We start from the raw sequence: 17,006 nt of genomic DNA, 5'->3' as shown, positions 1-17,006 counted from the left end.
GGGAAAAACAGACTCATTAGATTTATCTAAACATCTTCTCCACATTAATCTACTTTCCTAAAATCCTTGAGCCTTTCTCCTAAATTGTATGTTTATAAAGCTGTTTTTGAACCTACAGTGTATCAGTTATACAAAATTCATTTTTCTCAGTGCTTCTAGAATTAAAATACTTTCTGATGGTCAAAATGTCATTTCTTAACATGTTTCCTTACAGTCTTGAAATAACTACTTCAAGCATTACAGTGTCTTTAAAAATACAACATATATAGATAAGGGATAAATGATTTCTCTTAGAGAAAGTTTTCTTATTGTTTAAGGTCCTTGTGAAATTATTCTAATATTAGCTCATTTGCTAATGCTTATTAACAGAAAACTATTTTCCTGTCATTTGGAATCTTTGATTACTCAGTAGAATGGAAATAGAAAAGGATTCTCTCCTTTATATGTTCCATATAGTAGAAACCGCTTACATGTTACATGTATTTGCACTTAACCTATCTGAAATTCTGCTATTTGGAAAATTCATCTATCCAGAAGACAACTCAGAACCTACAAAAAAATTATTTTTGGAGCCAGACATTTGTTGACCTTAATACCCATTCATGGTCCCCTCAAATGAGCATCTAAGAACATACTCTGTAAAGTTGGCATGCTGCCATTTTTCATAGTTTTATGGATTCATGTGCCTTCATACCAGGCATCTGCTACTCCCTCTGGTTGGAATACCTTTGGTCATTTTCTCTATCTGTTTAACTCTTACTGCTCCTGAAGACTGAGAGACTGAGCTGACAAACCTCCCTCCTTAAAAGCAAGCTGGCCTTCACCCTCCCAAGTTCGATAACCCTATTCCTTCTCTTCCATATTACTGTAGCTATCTGGGCTGCATACCTCCATGTAGTATTCTCTGCAGGGACTTGTAATCATATCAAAGACTGAGCTTTATGAGGGCAAGAAGCATCATGGTTTAACCCTCTGTATGTCCACAGTACCTCCCGCTGTGTCTAGAACCCAAGCAGGAACTTGGGAAATTGTGACTAAATGAAAGAGCCTGCTTGCTGATCAGTTTCTGGTTAATAGCAGATTTTATGCAACAAATTAGGAGAAGACAAGGCTAGAAGAAACACAGTGAGAGAAAAGACACGAAAGCCTGACAGAAAAAGTACGTTGAGCGATACCAAAATGTAGAAAGCACAACCCCCTTTTAATACCGAAGAACTCAATCCTTGCTTATCTGTGAAGTTCCTGAGGGTGTTCCTGTTCTGTAGCATAGTTCTTTCTTTGATAGCCACAAGACAATCCGGAGTCATCAAGAAAAGTCTGCATTATTTGCAGCATCTTATATAAAAGAAGTCAGAAAATTGTAAAGAGGGGAACCTGGGTGACTCAGTGGGTTAAGCCTCTGCCTTCAGCTCAGGTCATGATCTCAGGGTCCTGGGATCGAGCCCTGCATCGGGCTCTCTGCTTAGCAGGGAGCCTGCTTCCTCCTCTCTCTCTCTCTGCCTGCCTCTCTGCCTACTTGTGATCTCTGTCAAATAAATAAATAAAATCTTTAAAAAAAAAAAAAAAAGAAAAGAAAAGAAAATTGTAAAGAGAGAACCATCCAGAATTATTTTTAAAAGCTTTGGATGTATAAAGATTCAAGTCCTGGCTATTCAAAAGAGCTCCTTACCTGAGGTTCTAGGCATTGAGGTTTTATTATATTATCCCAAAGTCTAATGTTTAAATATTTAAATGTTTATCTGAAGTATGTCATACACAGTGACATTTTATTTGGTTTGGTAATTGACCACGAAATTCTAAGAACAGGAAGTCAAAGTCATAAAAATCAAGTGACCGCAAAGAAGGAAAAGTCAAACTATCGCAAACAAGGAGTCCAGGAAGATTGGTGTACACTGAAGGTTAACTCTAGTCCTTCACATTTGATCTGCACAAAATACTGTGAAAATTTCATTCCTATATATTCTTTCTCCCATCATCTGTGAGTAAATTCTTGAACCAAAAGACATGTATGTTCCCTAAGGATGAACACTAATTCTCCAGAACGGATAGTCTTTGATCCAGATAAAGGGAGAGAACCTCCTTTTTGAGTTGTTCAGCTCTTTCTTGTGTAGGAAGTGGTAGGAGTCAAGTTGAATTTCAAAACATCATCCCAAATATAAGAAGGTGCCAGCCTGATGCCAGAGCACCCACACCCTCACTGGTACCTTGATCTCTGGCCCTGCTTTTCCCAGCTCCTGCCATCAGCACAAGGCAAATATCTTCAGCAGCCCAGGTCTGTCCAAGGCTTTTCATGAAGTACAAAGCTTAGCTGTCATCATTTGAGCTTTTTTATGTTACCAGAGCAAGCAAGATGGGGCAGTGTGGAATAAAAATCTCCCCTTCTAACCACTACAGTTCTCACTGCTCTACTGCATATTTTAAATGAAAATATTTCCATTCTCTGCACTTCAAAGTTAACCTCTTCCATTATGTGGGAAGAGAGGAGCCATAATGATCCGCAGTAAAGGAATATCCCCAGTTCACAATGTAAGAGTTGGTTTATCCTTCACCATCCCAACCGAGTTTTGACACTCACTAACTGGATTTTATGGTATGTTTTCTCTAGCTGGATTAGAAGATCTGTAAGGTCTTTTTTTTTTTTAAAAAAAAAACTGTAAACCACAGTTCTGAGCTCTAGCTAACATATTGTGCAGTCTTCAAAGTAAAAACTACCTTGGACTCCGTGTGATGAGAGAGAAGGTGCAGGGGAAGGAGGGAGAAAAGGAGGAGAAGGCTGGGCCTGCACACAAGAGAAGAAAAGACTGAGTTAAAGATGATTACCAGTGTGCAAATAACTGCTATCAGTTATTTGAAAGCTAATATTGCTGGGTGGGGGTGCGAGAAAACTCTTTAAAGAAGGTAGAGGCCAAAGGAGATTGAATGAGAGGAGCTTCATAACTTTGCTTTGCTTTAAGTCCTGTGTCTGCTCTCATTCTCACTAAATGTTAACATTCAGAGGAAGCTTAAAAAATCCTATAGAACAAAATATTACTAGGCATTGTTAATTGCTACAATCGATTCCTAAAACAGTTGAACAGGATTTCAGATTCTGGGTCATATTCTAAAGGAAAGTTCTCTGCATTAGATGTAGTTTGAGAGTTTTTGGCAGTCAGAAGTTGTCTTCTCACTCCTGCCCTCACAGCCCTGCCCCTACTCTGTATTTTTAGTGATTTTCAAATGTGAAAATTAGAAAATTTAAACAACCTCTTCATTAAACAAGAAATAGGTAAGTACCATGCACCCTGCTTAATAAAATACACAGTACCAGTGTTAGAAAGACACTGGCTGACTCAGTGGTGAGCATTGACTCCTGATCTCACAGCTGTGAGTTCAAGCGCCATGCTGGCTGTAGAGATGACTTAAAATTTTAAGGAAAAAAATAAAAGATGACGATGACAACAAAGTATGATCCTGGGCTCAATATTTTCAAGAGTGATTAAATAATTTTTTCCTTCTGCCTTTTTTGGAAGAGGGAGGTGGTAGTAAGAGAATGTTTATATTGTTATACTTTTCCTTCAGACTGTTACTGTTCTATTTTCAGTTTTCATATGAGGAAAAAAACGCCATTTTATGTGAACATTTTTCCTTGATGTTTTAAATGTAGGACGCGTTGGAACACCTCATTTTATGGCCCCAGAAGTCGTCAAAAGAGAGCCTTATGGAAAACCTGTAGATGTCTGGGGTTGTGGCGTGATCCTTTTTATCCTGCTAAGTGGTTGCTTGCCTTTTTATGGAACCAAGGAAAGATTGTTCGAAGGCATTATTAAAGGAAAATATAAGGTAATATATTATGAATGTTTTATTTTTCCATTGAGATTAAATTATTCTGGAAAATAGGAAGTCACTATCTGGACTTCCTGATTATCACATAGTTACCCAGTCAGAGAATAGTTCTTTGCTGACATCATTGATGCCCTAGCCTTGTTAGACAGTATGGACCTCAAACAAATTTCTGAATCACTATCAGCTGCACTGTCATCTAGGCAGAAGACAGGAGACTGGCTTTGAAACAACCTTGGCCTTCCCCCTCCCTCTGTGCTGCAGCTGAACTCTGTCCCACATGTTTGGAATGCTACCCCGTGTTTAGGCTATAAAAACAGGGACCCTGGTCTCTTTGATACAGTATCTGTACATTCAAGTCAATAGTTCCAAGTCTTGGGCCCTTAGATTCACAAAGCCCGTCCTTTTACCATAAATACATTCTAGCAAAACTGCCCTGCTTAGTGCCCTACTTATTTCAAATAAAATTCTAGTTCAGGGGAAGAATTTGGAATGACCCTTGGAATTTATTGTGATAGAATTTGACCTTTTATTTTACCCTGGGTGAGGTGTTCACAACAGATGTGAGCCCAGATGTGAAGGTATCCATTCTCTGTGCAGTGATCAAATCTCCTCTTTAGGCTAAGCTGGAAAATAAACTTCTTTGGCCCTTTGTGTAACTGGAGGAAAGGGCTTCGTTTTTAAAGCTTTTTGCTTAGTTTGCAAAGTGAAAATGGAAATTTCATCCCAGTGATTTAGTAATTCTTTATTTCACACTTAGTATCTGCCTTTATTTATTTATTTATTTATTTATTTATTTTTGCTTTGCCACACATGTTGTTCCATTTGATGTAGTCAGCTAGCACAGCTGAAAAATTGGCCACTTACATCCCAGGATAAACTGAAATGCCAGAATCACAACTGATGTCATAATATAATTTAGAGCCATGTGGTGGGACTTAAACATTCTTGCTCTTCTTTGGCTACTGTGGCTTGGAAACTGCATATTATTATGATTAACATATTATTACTTTCCCTATTAAAAAACTAAAAATTCATCAGTGACACTCTGAGTGGCTATACCAAAAAGACCCAAGGAATGCTTGGAAATAAACAAGCTCAAGGGCGGTCTCGCTGCCCCAGCTCTTAACTCTGTGGCCCTATACTGCCACGTATGGCCAAAGACTCAAATGCTGTCTACGGGAAACATGGGGGAGCATGTGTGCTGTATACCAGCTCTGCACAGCTGATGTTGGGGGAGTTCTTTTTCTGCCCCGTGTTACTGAAACCCATACTTTCTATTCAACACAAGCCCTGTTTCATTTTGCAGCCATGCCTGGCAAAACCAGACACACAGGTCCGTGTAGCACCAGACTCCAACAAAACTCTGAGGCCTGTTAAGTTTTCTTTTCATTTCCTCAGTAATGTTAGAATTTCACATGGGACTTCAAGAAGAAGGGGTGGGGAGAGAAATGAAAGGCGAAGTAGCTTCGGGGTTGCAGGTGGGAATGAATTCCACTTTCCTTTTCCACCTCGTGCTATCTCCAGCTTATAAGGAAGGGCCTGCAGCTTCGCCTCATTCTTTAGTTGGACGAAGATATACACCCAAATTCTGTTGATGGAGAAAGATGTTTGAAATACAGGTTTTTCTGCTTCTCTTAGAGTCACTTGACCACGGGGGAATAAAATTAATCCTTCCAGGTAACTAAATGTCTCAAGAAACTGCTTGTAAGTAGTCCTCCCCCTCCAATCCCTGGAAGTTGTGAGTGGCTCTGAGGAATACATGGCCGTGGCTTTCTGGTCCAATCTGGCCGAGTGATATCACAGATACTAACATAGGAAAACAAACACAATTAGCCATGCGCCAGCATAATAATAATACTAGCAGTAATGATAGCTGCCTCATATCTAGCACTTAGTATGTGTCGGGAACTGTGCTAAGCACACCTATGAACTCATTTTATCCTCCGAGTGCCTTACGGCATGGTACCATGTAATGAAATCTCCCACCTGCCTTTTGGAGCACTAAGCATTTGCTAATAATAGAATTCTCCCTTTGTGTCAGTTCAGTTGCTAACTTCCTCCTTTCCAAGACAAACTGTCGTTCCAGCAGCCTCTGGTTTTTCATTTTCTCTTTTTGTAAAGCACTGAATAGTTTGTTTGTTTGATTCCTTGTAAGAAATTTGAACTGTTCACACATGCCAAAAATTAAGCGATTTAAAAACCCCATTCTTAGTAGTATAGTAAGTCAGAAGGACATGACAGCTGTATCATAATTTCTGCGCCTGGAGGTGTGAAGCTTTGAGGTTAATAACTTATTTACTCTTTTACTTGGCTAACCTTTCCTTTCATTTATATTCACGGCTTTTTTTTTTTTAATATGAAAGCCCCATGTTTTCAGCAGCTTTGTTTGAAGTATTGCTCTCTCTACAGTGATAAACCTGGTGGCCTTTCATAGATATGTGTGTGCATATGTATATATATACATATGTGCATATGTATACACATGCACTGTGCTGTGATTCTGTCAGAATTTATTTCTATGCTTTTTGTTACTGAAAATTTCAAAGAAAAGTAGCACAGATAACAGTACAATGAACTCCCAGCTTCAGTACCTAGCAACAGATAGCCAACCTGATTTCATCTGTATTGCACATACTACCAGCCAGCCTCAAAAATACAATTTCAGGGATGCCTGGGTGACTCAGTGGGTTAAGCCTCTGCCTTTGGCTCAGGTCATGATCTCGGGGTCCTGGGATTGAGCCCCACATCAGGCTCTCTGCTCAGCAGGGAGCCTGCTTCCCCCTCTCTCTCTGCCTGCCTCTCTGCCTACTCATGATCTCTCTCTCTCTCTCTCTCTCTCTGTCAAATAAATAAATAAAATCTTTAAAAAATAAAAAAATAAATAAAAATTTTATTAGTCCTTTCCTAGAGCAAAGTATCTAGTCTCTTTAGCTAAGATAGAAACTGCAGTCAGGAATATTCTGTTCTTCAGTTATTAAATATAGTATAACTTGGGGTGCCTGGGTGGCTCAGTGGGTTAAGCCGCTGCCTTCAGCTCAGGTCATGATCCCAGGGTCCTGGGATCGAGCCCCACATTGGGCTCTCTGCTCAGCAGGGAGCCTGCTTCCTCCTCTCTCTATGCCTGCCTCTCTGCCTACTTGTGATCTCTGTCTGTCAATTAAATAAATAAAATCTTTTAAAAAAGATTTAAAAAAATAGTATAACTTATGTGACAATAAGATCATATGTAAGGGATATTTACTGATGCAAAATTTCACAGACGGAGCAACAGCCACCAAAGCCTTCCTTTGTCCTCTTCCTTAGAAAGCAAGGCTTTAGAATCAGATTTCTCTTCTTCAAGAATTTTATTCACATCGAAATAGCATAGGAGTGTTACATCATAGTGAACGTTAACTTCTCACTGGACAATAACTATGGAATTTTCCTCTCCTTCTCTTCAGATGAATCCAAGGCAGTGGAGCCATATCTCTGAAAGTGCCAAAGACCTAGTCCGTCGCATGCTGATGCTCGATCCAGCGGAAAGGATCACTGTTTATGAAGCACTGAATCACCCATGGCTTAAGGTACGGGGGCGCGTTCATGGCCCACTACACCTTGTATGAGCACTTCCGGCGACAAGAATGTCTTGCTCTAGAGGGCAACTCTTCTCACCTCTTTTCTGAGCACTTTTTTGGAGTTTTGTCCATCTTGTTTGCTGTTTCCAGACAGCCTCTGTAAATACCTGAGTAGAAAATACACCATTCTAATGACAGTCAGCCATCAGAGGGAACAGAGGCAGATTAAGGCTGAACAAATCAGGGAGGAAGGCGTGCTTGTTCTCCACTGACCCTTGTCCCAAAGCTGTGCAACAGGAACAAGGGAAGCATGCCTGTGTTTATGACACAAAGTTGTGATCTTTATTTTGGGTGTGACTGTGTGGTTCATAACATTATTTTTATTTCAGTAGATAACTAAATACGGATTAATTGTTTTAGGAAGAAGCTAGATTTTTAAAATTCTTTCTCTATCCCATCTTCCAAATGAGTATTAAGGAAAACGTAACTTGGGACTTGAATGAAACAGCGCTGTTTGATTAAGACATTCTACAGTAATTCCAGCAAATTCTCTGTACAGGAGAAAACAGAGGCTCAGAGGTGGAGAATCTTGCCCCAAGACACAGAAGTTGTCAGTAATGGAATCAGGATTTTAACTGAGCCTACCACGACACTTTCCTTTTCATGCGAGATCCTCTGTCTTTTCCTTACTCAAGGACATCACTACAGCAATATCCCCTTTCTTGCATCACCGCTCTCCTCTCTCTCTTCAATCGAATATGCTACTTCTTATTTTTATTACACACGCACGTGAGTGCACACACACACGCGCACACACACCCTAACCCTACAACCTCTTCCAGCTTCTGTTCTTCTAGATAGCAAAACTCCTAGAACTAAGTTGACTGTACCCATCCTTGCTGCTCTTTTGCTCTGTCTCCACTCTGGCCCTTGGAGACCTCATTTAATTTTAATGGTCTTAAGTACTATTTGTACTCTGTTCAGAGTCCTGAATTTTTATCTTTAGACTAAGCCTCTCGCCAAAGTGATTCTTTCTTAACCCAGGGTATAGCTCGCCCCCTAATACCTCTCTGATTTCGCCCCCTACTACTCTCCTCTTAGTCTGTTCTCCACATATTGGCCTCATTGTGGTTCCTCAGACACCAGGCTCATTCTGGCTTCAGTGCCCCTGTGTTTGTCATGCTCTTTCCAGAGAACGCTCTTCCCCAGGTATAGTCATGGTTTCTTCCTTTACCACCTTCAGATCTTCGCTTAGCTGTCAGCTTCTTAGTAAGAGCTTTCCTGTCTACTTGGTTTAAAATTAGGAAGAAGGAATGCCCCCTGCCACCAGTATGCCAAGTCCCCCTTCCCTGCCTTAGTTTTCTCCATGACATTTGTCACCATAAGACATACCTATATTTTACTTGTTCGTAGTCTATTTACCCCCTGTAAAATACAAGCTGCAGAAGGGTGGGAATTTGGGGTTGTCAGTTCACTTCTGTCCAGCACTCTCGAAAGTATCTGGCATATAGTAGGTGCTCAATAATTATTAGTTACAGTTTAATGAATGAACAAATGAATGTTCATTATATTATACCATGTTACTCCCCTAAAAATTATGAAAAAACAATAAGATATATTAAAATGTAAATTACTAATGTGTCTTAGTGGCGGTGACGTGGATGATGATATTAGAGAACAGTTTTTGAGATTCCCGTGGATCCTGAGTCTCCCTTAAGAATTTTTACTTATCACATATGATCTCCCTGATATGAGGAAGTGGTGATGCAACATGGGGGCTTAAGTGGGTAGGAGAAGAATAAATGAAACAAGATGGGATTGGGAGGGAGACAAACCATAAGTGACTCTTAATCTCACAAAACAAACTGAGGGTTGCTGGGGGGAGGGGGTTTGGGAGAAGGGGGTGGGATTATGGACATTGGGGAGGGTATGTGCTTTGGTGAGTGCTGTGAAGTGTGTAAACCTGGTGATTCACAGACCTGTACCCCTGGGGATAAAAATATATGTTTATCAAAAATAAAAAATTAATTAAAAAAAAAAAAGAATTTTACTTATCAGGTCACCTGGGTGGGGCAGTGGGTTAAGCACCGATTCTTGGTTTCAGCTCAGGTCCTGGTCTCGGGGCCATGAGATAGAGCCCCACATCAGTTTCTGTGCTCAGTGTGGAGTCTGCTCAAGACTCTTCTCCCTCTCCCTTTGCCCCTCCCTGCCTCAAATTAATAAATAAATCTTTTAAAAAATAATATTATTTATCAAATCTGCATTCAACTCTGATACACAGCTCTAGTTATTCTTGACTTGAAATATTTGGTTTTAGTTATTCCTGATTTCCCCCCGAAAAGAGTAGGTAAGCAGTTTTTAGATACATTCTTAGTATTTTTTTTCTCCCAGAAATGACCAGTGTACAGGGGACTCCTATTTCTCTTTTGCCTATCTAAGTTTCTCCATAATGGGAATCTTTTATTCATCAGAAGCTAATTTAAATGCCAAAGGACAATGAAAATGGCAGCCATATTAGTCATGTTTAAGATCATTTAGAAAATTTGGCTCTCATTATCATGCATATCTTGACTAACATTTATTTTTGGAACCTTCTCCCTGCAGTGATTGTAGTTCTTATTCTAAATAATCTGATCTTAATACATAATAGATTTCTGGCACCAGAAAGACAATAGACAAAAAATGTTAGTAACTTAAATGAAAAAGTTCCAGAAGGCTGTTTGAGCTCAGAATCATGTGCCATGTCTGAGCTACAATTTACCTTCACTGCTTAGGTGCCATCTGGAGATGGAAGAATTCCATGAGAGTGTTATCTACTTGTCCATGTATACTTGTGAATCATTGCTGTGGATGAAATTGATGTTAATTTTGTAAAGACTAAATTTAAGCTGTAGTTTGTATATGAAAAACTCCTGCATAACTACAAAGCGAAGAAATAAGATGATGAATGTCCTTGTAGTAAAGAGTACCCAAAGTGATAATACCATGACTGGGTGTCAAAAGAAAAAAAAAAAGACTTATTTCCTTGGTAAAACCACAAGAAAATGTCCTATTCAATGATGTCCTATCAAAAAAGAATTTGAGTAAATAGACCAAGTAATATGTGAATGTCTTATGATTGTCAAATTATATTTAATGTCTTTATCTAAATTAGTGGTGTTTGCTATGAATATTCATTCCAGCAAAAATGAGACCAACTAAAATTGTACTTTCTTTATGGATGACTGAGCTCTTTTCACACCTTTTGTAGCCTTCATATGTAGACCCTAATGTACATTGACTGTAATAAAACATGAAAAGGGTGTTGCCGTCAGGCTAGTCAATTTGACTTTTGGAAAAATCAGTCACACCAAAGAGAGAAAGGCATGGTCAGGCTGCGAGACAGGTTTTTCAGATGGTACCAATACAACATAAACACACAGATAAGCTCAAAGAAGTCATAGGGGAGAAGCATCGCATGAGCACAGCAGTATGGGCTCGGGGAGACCATTGAGGTACAAGAGAGATCACTCTCATCTGGAGGTCCAGGAAGGTCTGGGGGAGCACAGGCAAAGCATCACCAAGTGTTCATGGCACGTAGGGGTGGGGACAGGAAATAAACTAGTTTGGTACCAATGTCAGCTCTTTGAAGGGTTGTACGGTAGGAGACTGGGAATTCTGGTTTGAGGGACGAATACATACAGTCCCAAATGCCAAACTGAGGACTTTAGATATTACGGTGTAGATGGTAAAAAGCGACTGCAAGCTTTTGGGTGCCAATACAGTGCAAGCAGCAAGCTTATACAATTCCTTTGAACTCTGTGTGCAGGTGGGTTGTCTTTTCAGGGTACAAGCACTGGAGGCAGAGAGAACTGGTGGAAGCTGTGGCTGTCCAGTCAGGAGGTGACAGGGGCCTGCACCCAGGGAGTAAAAGTGGAAGTGGGAAAGAAACACTCAGACTGAGAGATTTTAAGGAAGGAAAACTAATGAGGCTCAGTGAGTGATTCGAGGTATTTGGAATTAGGAAGCCCCCAGGAGAGTCAAACATGTAGAGCGGAAGTGATGTCTTGTAAACTTGTTATTTTGAAATAGCTTTAGACTCACATGGAAGTGGCACCTGGCCGGCTCAGTTGGTAGACCATGCAACACTTGCTCTCTGGGTAGTGGGTTTGAGCCCCATGTTGGGTATAGAGATTACTGACAAATAAAATCTTCAAAAAATAAAAAATAAAATCTTAAAAAATTTAGAGAAAGAAGTGGCAAAAACAGTATAAAATTCCCATGTACATTTCACCATTCTTACCCCCCAGTGATGATATCTTATATGACCATAACTAAGAAATTGACATTGGAACGCTTAACTCAACTGCAGGCCTTATTTGATTTTCACCAGTTTTTATGTATGTTTATGTGTGCGTGTGCATGTGTGTGTGTGTGTGTGTGTGTTTCTAGGAGATTTTATCATGTGTATGGAAGTGTATAAGCGCAGCCATAATCATGATAAACAAGTGCTTTTCCACCCGTCATGCTACTCCTTAATAATCATCCTCCCCCTAACTCTGAACCACCGATCCATTCCCCATGACTATAATTCTTGTCCTTTTGAGAGTCTTATATAAATGGGATTATACAGTATCTGACTGTCTATGAGAAACTCCAGTCTCCAGGGTATTCTCTTTTCCTCTCACACAACTACCACAGTCAACAGCACTTCTGACACCAAGTGTGTCTGGGTTATTTCCTCGCATCAAGCAATTCTCTGACACCAGCTGGGTGTCCTTCATTTTAATTCAGTTCTGACACTGAGTGAAATTAATCCAGACCCCACAGGTTAAGGGCTTGATCCCAAGAGACTGTCCCCCAGTTCAGATGCCAGTCGCAAGTAGTAGGTCCCCAGGTTACCCACAATTTCTGTCCGACTTGGCTACAAATTAGAGGTTCCCATAACCCACCCCATCTCAACCTTGGATTTGACCGTTTGCTAGAGCAGCTCACTTAGGGAAACACTTAGGTGTACCAGTTTATTATATGATAAAGAGTATGATAGAGGATACAGATGAAGAGATACATAGAGCAAGGTCTTAGAAGTGTCCTAAGCACAGGAGTTCCTGTTCCCATGGAAGGTGGGGTACACCACATTCTTGGTATGTACATGTGTCCATCAACCCAGAAGCTCTCCAAACCCCATACTTTGGGAAATGTTATGGAGGCTTCATCACGTAAGCACTGATCATTGACTCTATTTCCAGCCCCGTCCCTACTCTAGAGAATGGCAGGGGAGGGCCCTGAACATCCCAACCTTATGATCATGACTTGGTCTTTCTAGGGACCACCCCCCATCCAGGAGCCCACCAGGAATCACCTCATTAAAACAGACACACTGCTGTCACCCAGGAAATGCCAAGTGATTTGGGAACTCTGTCAGGAACTACAGTCAAAGACCAGATACTAGAATAGAAGATGCTCCAGTGCTCTTATCACCTAGGAAATTACAAGAGTTTTTTAGGAGCTCTGCGGCAGGAGCTGGGAAAATGTTAGAACAAAAGATTCTCCTAGCAGCCCTATTTAAAGGGTTTTAGGGCTCAGTGTCAGGAAGCAGGGTCAGAGACCTACATATTTGTTATTACTTCACAGATTAGGTTTTTTTACTCAGCATAATACCCTTGGGATCCATCCAAGGTGTTGTGTAGGTCAGTAGTTCATTCCTTTTTATGACTGAATAGTACTCCACTGTGTGGATGTACAAGGCTTTTTGACCCATCCATCTTTTGAAGGGCACTTGGGTTGTTTCCAGTGTTTGTCTAATACAAAGAAGGCTGCTATGCACATCTATATACAGATTTGCTTTTCTCCAAAGTAAAAACCAGTGAGTGAGATTGCTGAATCCTATGGTAAGTATATATTCAACTTCATAAAAACGGCCAGATCATTTTCCAGAGTGGCTGTATGATTTTTCTTTCCCACCAGCAGGGTATCTGAGAACCAGTCATTCTGTGTCCTTGTCAGCACTTGGTAATGTCAGCAATTTTTTTTAACCACTCGCAATTGCTTTTAGGAACATTTTTATAGCACCTGCTTAAAAATCCCAGTTGGATGAGTCTAACATCTGTGCCTTCTCTGTGTTGATATCTGTTGGTTGTCTTTTCTCATTTAGTTTGAGATTTTCCTGGTTCTTGGCATGAGCAGTAATTTTAGATAGTATGCTGGACATTTTTAGTATCACTATATTATAGGACTATGATTCTTATTTAAATCTTCTATTTTAGTAGGCAGCTAACCTGATTACATTCAGAACACACATCCTGGCCCACTTTTAGGGCTGTAGTTTCATTTCCAAAGCCTTTGCAGTACCCGTCTGGTCTGCCTCACTTGGGCACAGCTCAGAGCCTCCTCTGAAACCTGGGAGGTATTCCATACCATAGTGTCATCTTAAAGCTCTTGCTGTGTTGATCCTGGTTGGTTTTAGACATGGCTTTATTGGAAATGTGGCAAGGACTTCATATAGATTGTAAATATATGTTAAGAGAGGGAAAAAAAATCCTAGCAATATCACCGAAGGATCACCCATCAAGTCCTGGGATTCCCTTCCTTGTCTGCCTTGTCTGCCTCTTCCCCAGCTATCAGAGCCTTCTATCAGTGATTCAGAAGGGAAAGCAAGTAATTTCTTTATTATCAAGAACTCTGAAGAATTAAGCTTTGGGGGGCACCTGGGTGGCTCAGTGGGTTAAGCCACTGCCTTTGGCTCAGGTCATGATCTCAGGGTCCTGGAATCGAGTCCTATATCGGGCTCTCTGCTCAGCGGGGAGCATGCTTCCCTCTCTCTTTCTCTCTCTCTCTCTCTCTCTCTCTCTCTCTCTGCGGGCCTCTCTGCCTACCTGTGATCTCTCTCTGTCAAATAAATAAATAAAATCTTTTTAAAAAAAAAGAAAGAATTAAGCTTTGGAAAAAGACGTGTTTAGGGAATGCTTTAAAACTCTGCACCAGGGGCACCTGGCTGGCTCGATCTCAGGGGTGAGATCGAGCCCCACATAGGGCTCTGTGCTCAGCAGGGAGCCTGCTTAAAATTCTCTCTTCCCCCTTTCCCTCTCCTCCTCTCTCTCCCTCTGCCCCTCTACCCACTCATATGCACATGCACTCTCTCTCTTTCTCTCTCTCAAATAAATAAATCTCATTCTTAAAAAATCTGCACCAGTGCCCATGTCTTGCTCAGGGAACCGGGCATGCCACATATCTGTGAAGTCACTTTCTCTAGGCCCTTTCTCTCACATTCGGCATTAGCTAGAAGACCAATGTCTGTTGTACTGTCTGTAGAGACTACAAAGGGTCTGAAGACCCTTTTATTTTTTTTAATATCAGAGGGAATTTTTTCTGTTACATATACCTAAAATGTTAAGCAGTTTCAGTTTAAGCAAAATGCAGTCCAACTTTCACCTCAATTCAGCAATAGTAATAAAGACTCCCTACCAGCATTGTCCATGAAGAACTTTCTGTCACGAGGGCAGTAATATATATCTGAACTGTCCAGCATGGTAGCAACTAGCCATATGCTTGAAACATGTCTAGTATAACTGAAGAACTGAATTTTTAATTATATTAATTTTTTTCAGATTTATTTATTTGAGAGAGCGAGACGGTACACATGCAGGTGCGGGGAGGGGCAGAGGGAGAGAATCTCAAGCAGACTCCCCACTAAACATGGAGCCCATCTCAGGACTCGAACTCATGACCTGAGCTGAAACCAAGAGTCAAACACTTAACCAACTGAGCCACCCAGGCATCCCTTAATTACATTTAATTTTAATGAATTTAAATTTAGATAGTTTTACCTAGTGGCCACTATATTAGAGAAGACTTAGGACTCTTCATTCAAAAACATGCTGTTACTTGGTTCACCCTTTTTTGGAAACAGTAAATAAAGACAATTAGAAATGGGTCACAGGTTTGGTCTCCTGTAATTTTTTTTTTAATTTTCATCATAATAGTATTCATTATTTTTGCACCACACCCAGTGCTCCATGCAATCCGTGCCTTCTCTAATACCCACCACCTGGTCCCCCCAACCTTCCCCCACCACCACCGCTTCAAACCCCTCAGATTGTTTTTCAGAGTCCATAGTCTCTCATGGTTCACCTCCCCTTCCAATTTCCCCCAACTCCCTTCTCCTCTCCATCTCCCCTTGTCCTCCATGCTATTAGTTATGCTCCACAAATAAGTGAAACCATATGATAATTGACTCTCTCTGCTTGACTTATTTCACTCAGCATCATCTCTTCCAGTCCCGTCCATGTTGCTACAAAAGTTGGGTATTCATCCTTTCTGATGGAGCCATAATACTCCATAGTGTATATGGACCACATCTTCCTTACTATATTTTATTTTTACATTTTTCTTATGTGATAGGAACATATTATCATTTAGAAAACAACCAAACTTATTTAATAAGCTGTTTGTTGATACAGGCATACATACTTACAGCACTCCTTAATTACTTTACATCAGAGGTTTATACATGTTGACTAGCAAAAACGATTATTTTTTTTTAAGATTTTATTTATTTATTTGACAGACAGAGATCACAGGCAGGCAGACAGGCAGGCAGAGAGAGGGAGAGGAGGAAGCAGGCTCCCTGCAGAGCAGAGAGCCTGATGCGGGACTCGATCCCAGGACCCTGAGATCATGACCTGAGCCGAAGGCAGCGGCTTAACCCACTGAGCCACCCAGGCGCCCACAAAAACGATTATTAAAACCCATCATGTACCTATACAGCATCTCCTTTAATCTTCATAAAAATCCTGTAAAATTAGTTTTCAAAAAGAAACAGTTAAGAGAATATAAGGTCATACAGCCAGTACCTAAATGACCCAGAATTTGAACAAAAGTCATTCTGACTCCGAACTCACTGTCTTTCTGCTATATTATACAGCTCCTTTTCATTTGGGTTCTTTGGCTTGTGTTGAAGACTTTCCTGGGTTTGCTTCCCCCCACACCCCCATTCTATCAAAATGCAAAAACAAGTTTTACTCAGAAAGTAAAACAAAGCCCATTTTGATGTTTGTTTTTCCATATATGTTGGTTAAATATCACCAGGCATAACACACCTTAAAATTTTGTTTATAATTTTTTAAATTGAAGTTTAGCTGCCATATGTTATATTAGTTTCAGATGTTCAAAATAGTGGTTCTACAATTGTGTACCTCATGCACTGCTTGCTACAATAATACCTGTCACTGAACAGAGGAATTATAATATTATCGACTATATTCCATATGCCGTACTTTTCATCCCTAAGATGTACTTATTCTATAACTGGAAGTTTGTTCTTCTTAATCTCCTTCACCTGTTTTCGCCTATTCCCCCACCACCACCACCATCCATTCTGGCAACTACCAGTTCGTTCTCTGTATTTATGAAACTGTTTATGGTTTTGTTTGGTCGTTTGTTTTGCCTTTCATTATTTTTTTAAGTAGACTCCATGTCCAGTGTGGGCTTGAACTCACGACCCTGAGGTTGAGAGACAGGTTCTACCGACTAAGCCAGCCAAGCACCCCTATTTTGTCTTTCTGATTCCACATTTAAGTGAAATCGTAGGGTATTTGCCTTTCTCTGTCTGAGTTAATTTAGCATAATATCCTGTAGGTCCATCTGTGTTGT

General features: G+C 40.4%; 1 protein-coding gene across 13 annotated transcripts in view; it reads left to right on the top strand.

The window, feature by feature from the left end:
* Nucleotides 1–17,006, top strand: part of CASK (calcium/calmodulin dependent serine protein kinase) — a 348,007-nt gene that overhangs the window by 223,937 nt on the left and 107,064 nt on the right. For all 13 annotated transcript variants that reach the window (XM_032331663.1, XM_032331670.1, XM_032331666.1 and 10 more), the window contains exons 7-8: nt 3,644–3,819; nt 7,263–7,385. In XM_032331663.1, the coding sequence (XP_032187554.1) occupies nt 3,644–3,819; nt 7,263–7,385 (299 nt within the window). The remainder of the gene's footprint in view (nt 1–3,643; nt 3,820–7,262; nt 7,386–17,006) is intronic.

This window comes from Mustela erminea, chromosome X (genome assembly GCF_009829155.1).
Source record: "Mustela erminea isolate mMusErm1 chromosome X, mMusErm1.Pri, whole genome shotgun sequence".
Taxonomy (NCBI): Eukaryota; Metazoa; Chordata; class Mammalia; order Carnivora; family Mustelidae; genus Mustela; species Mustela erminea.
Note: the sequence above shows the minus strand (reverse complement) of the source record. Positions and strands in the feature narration are given on the sequence as shown.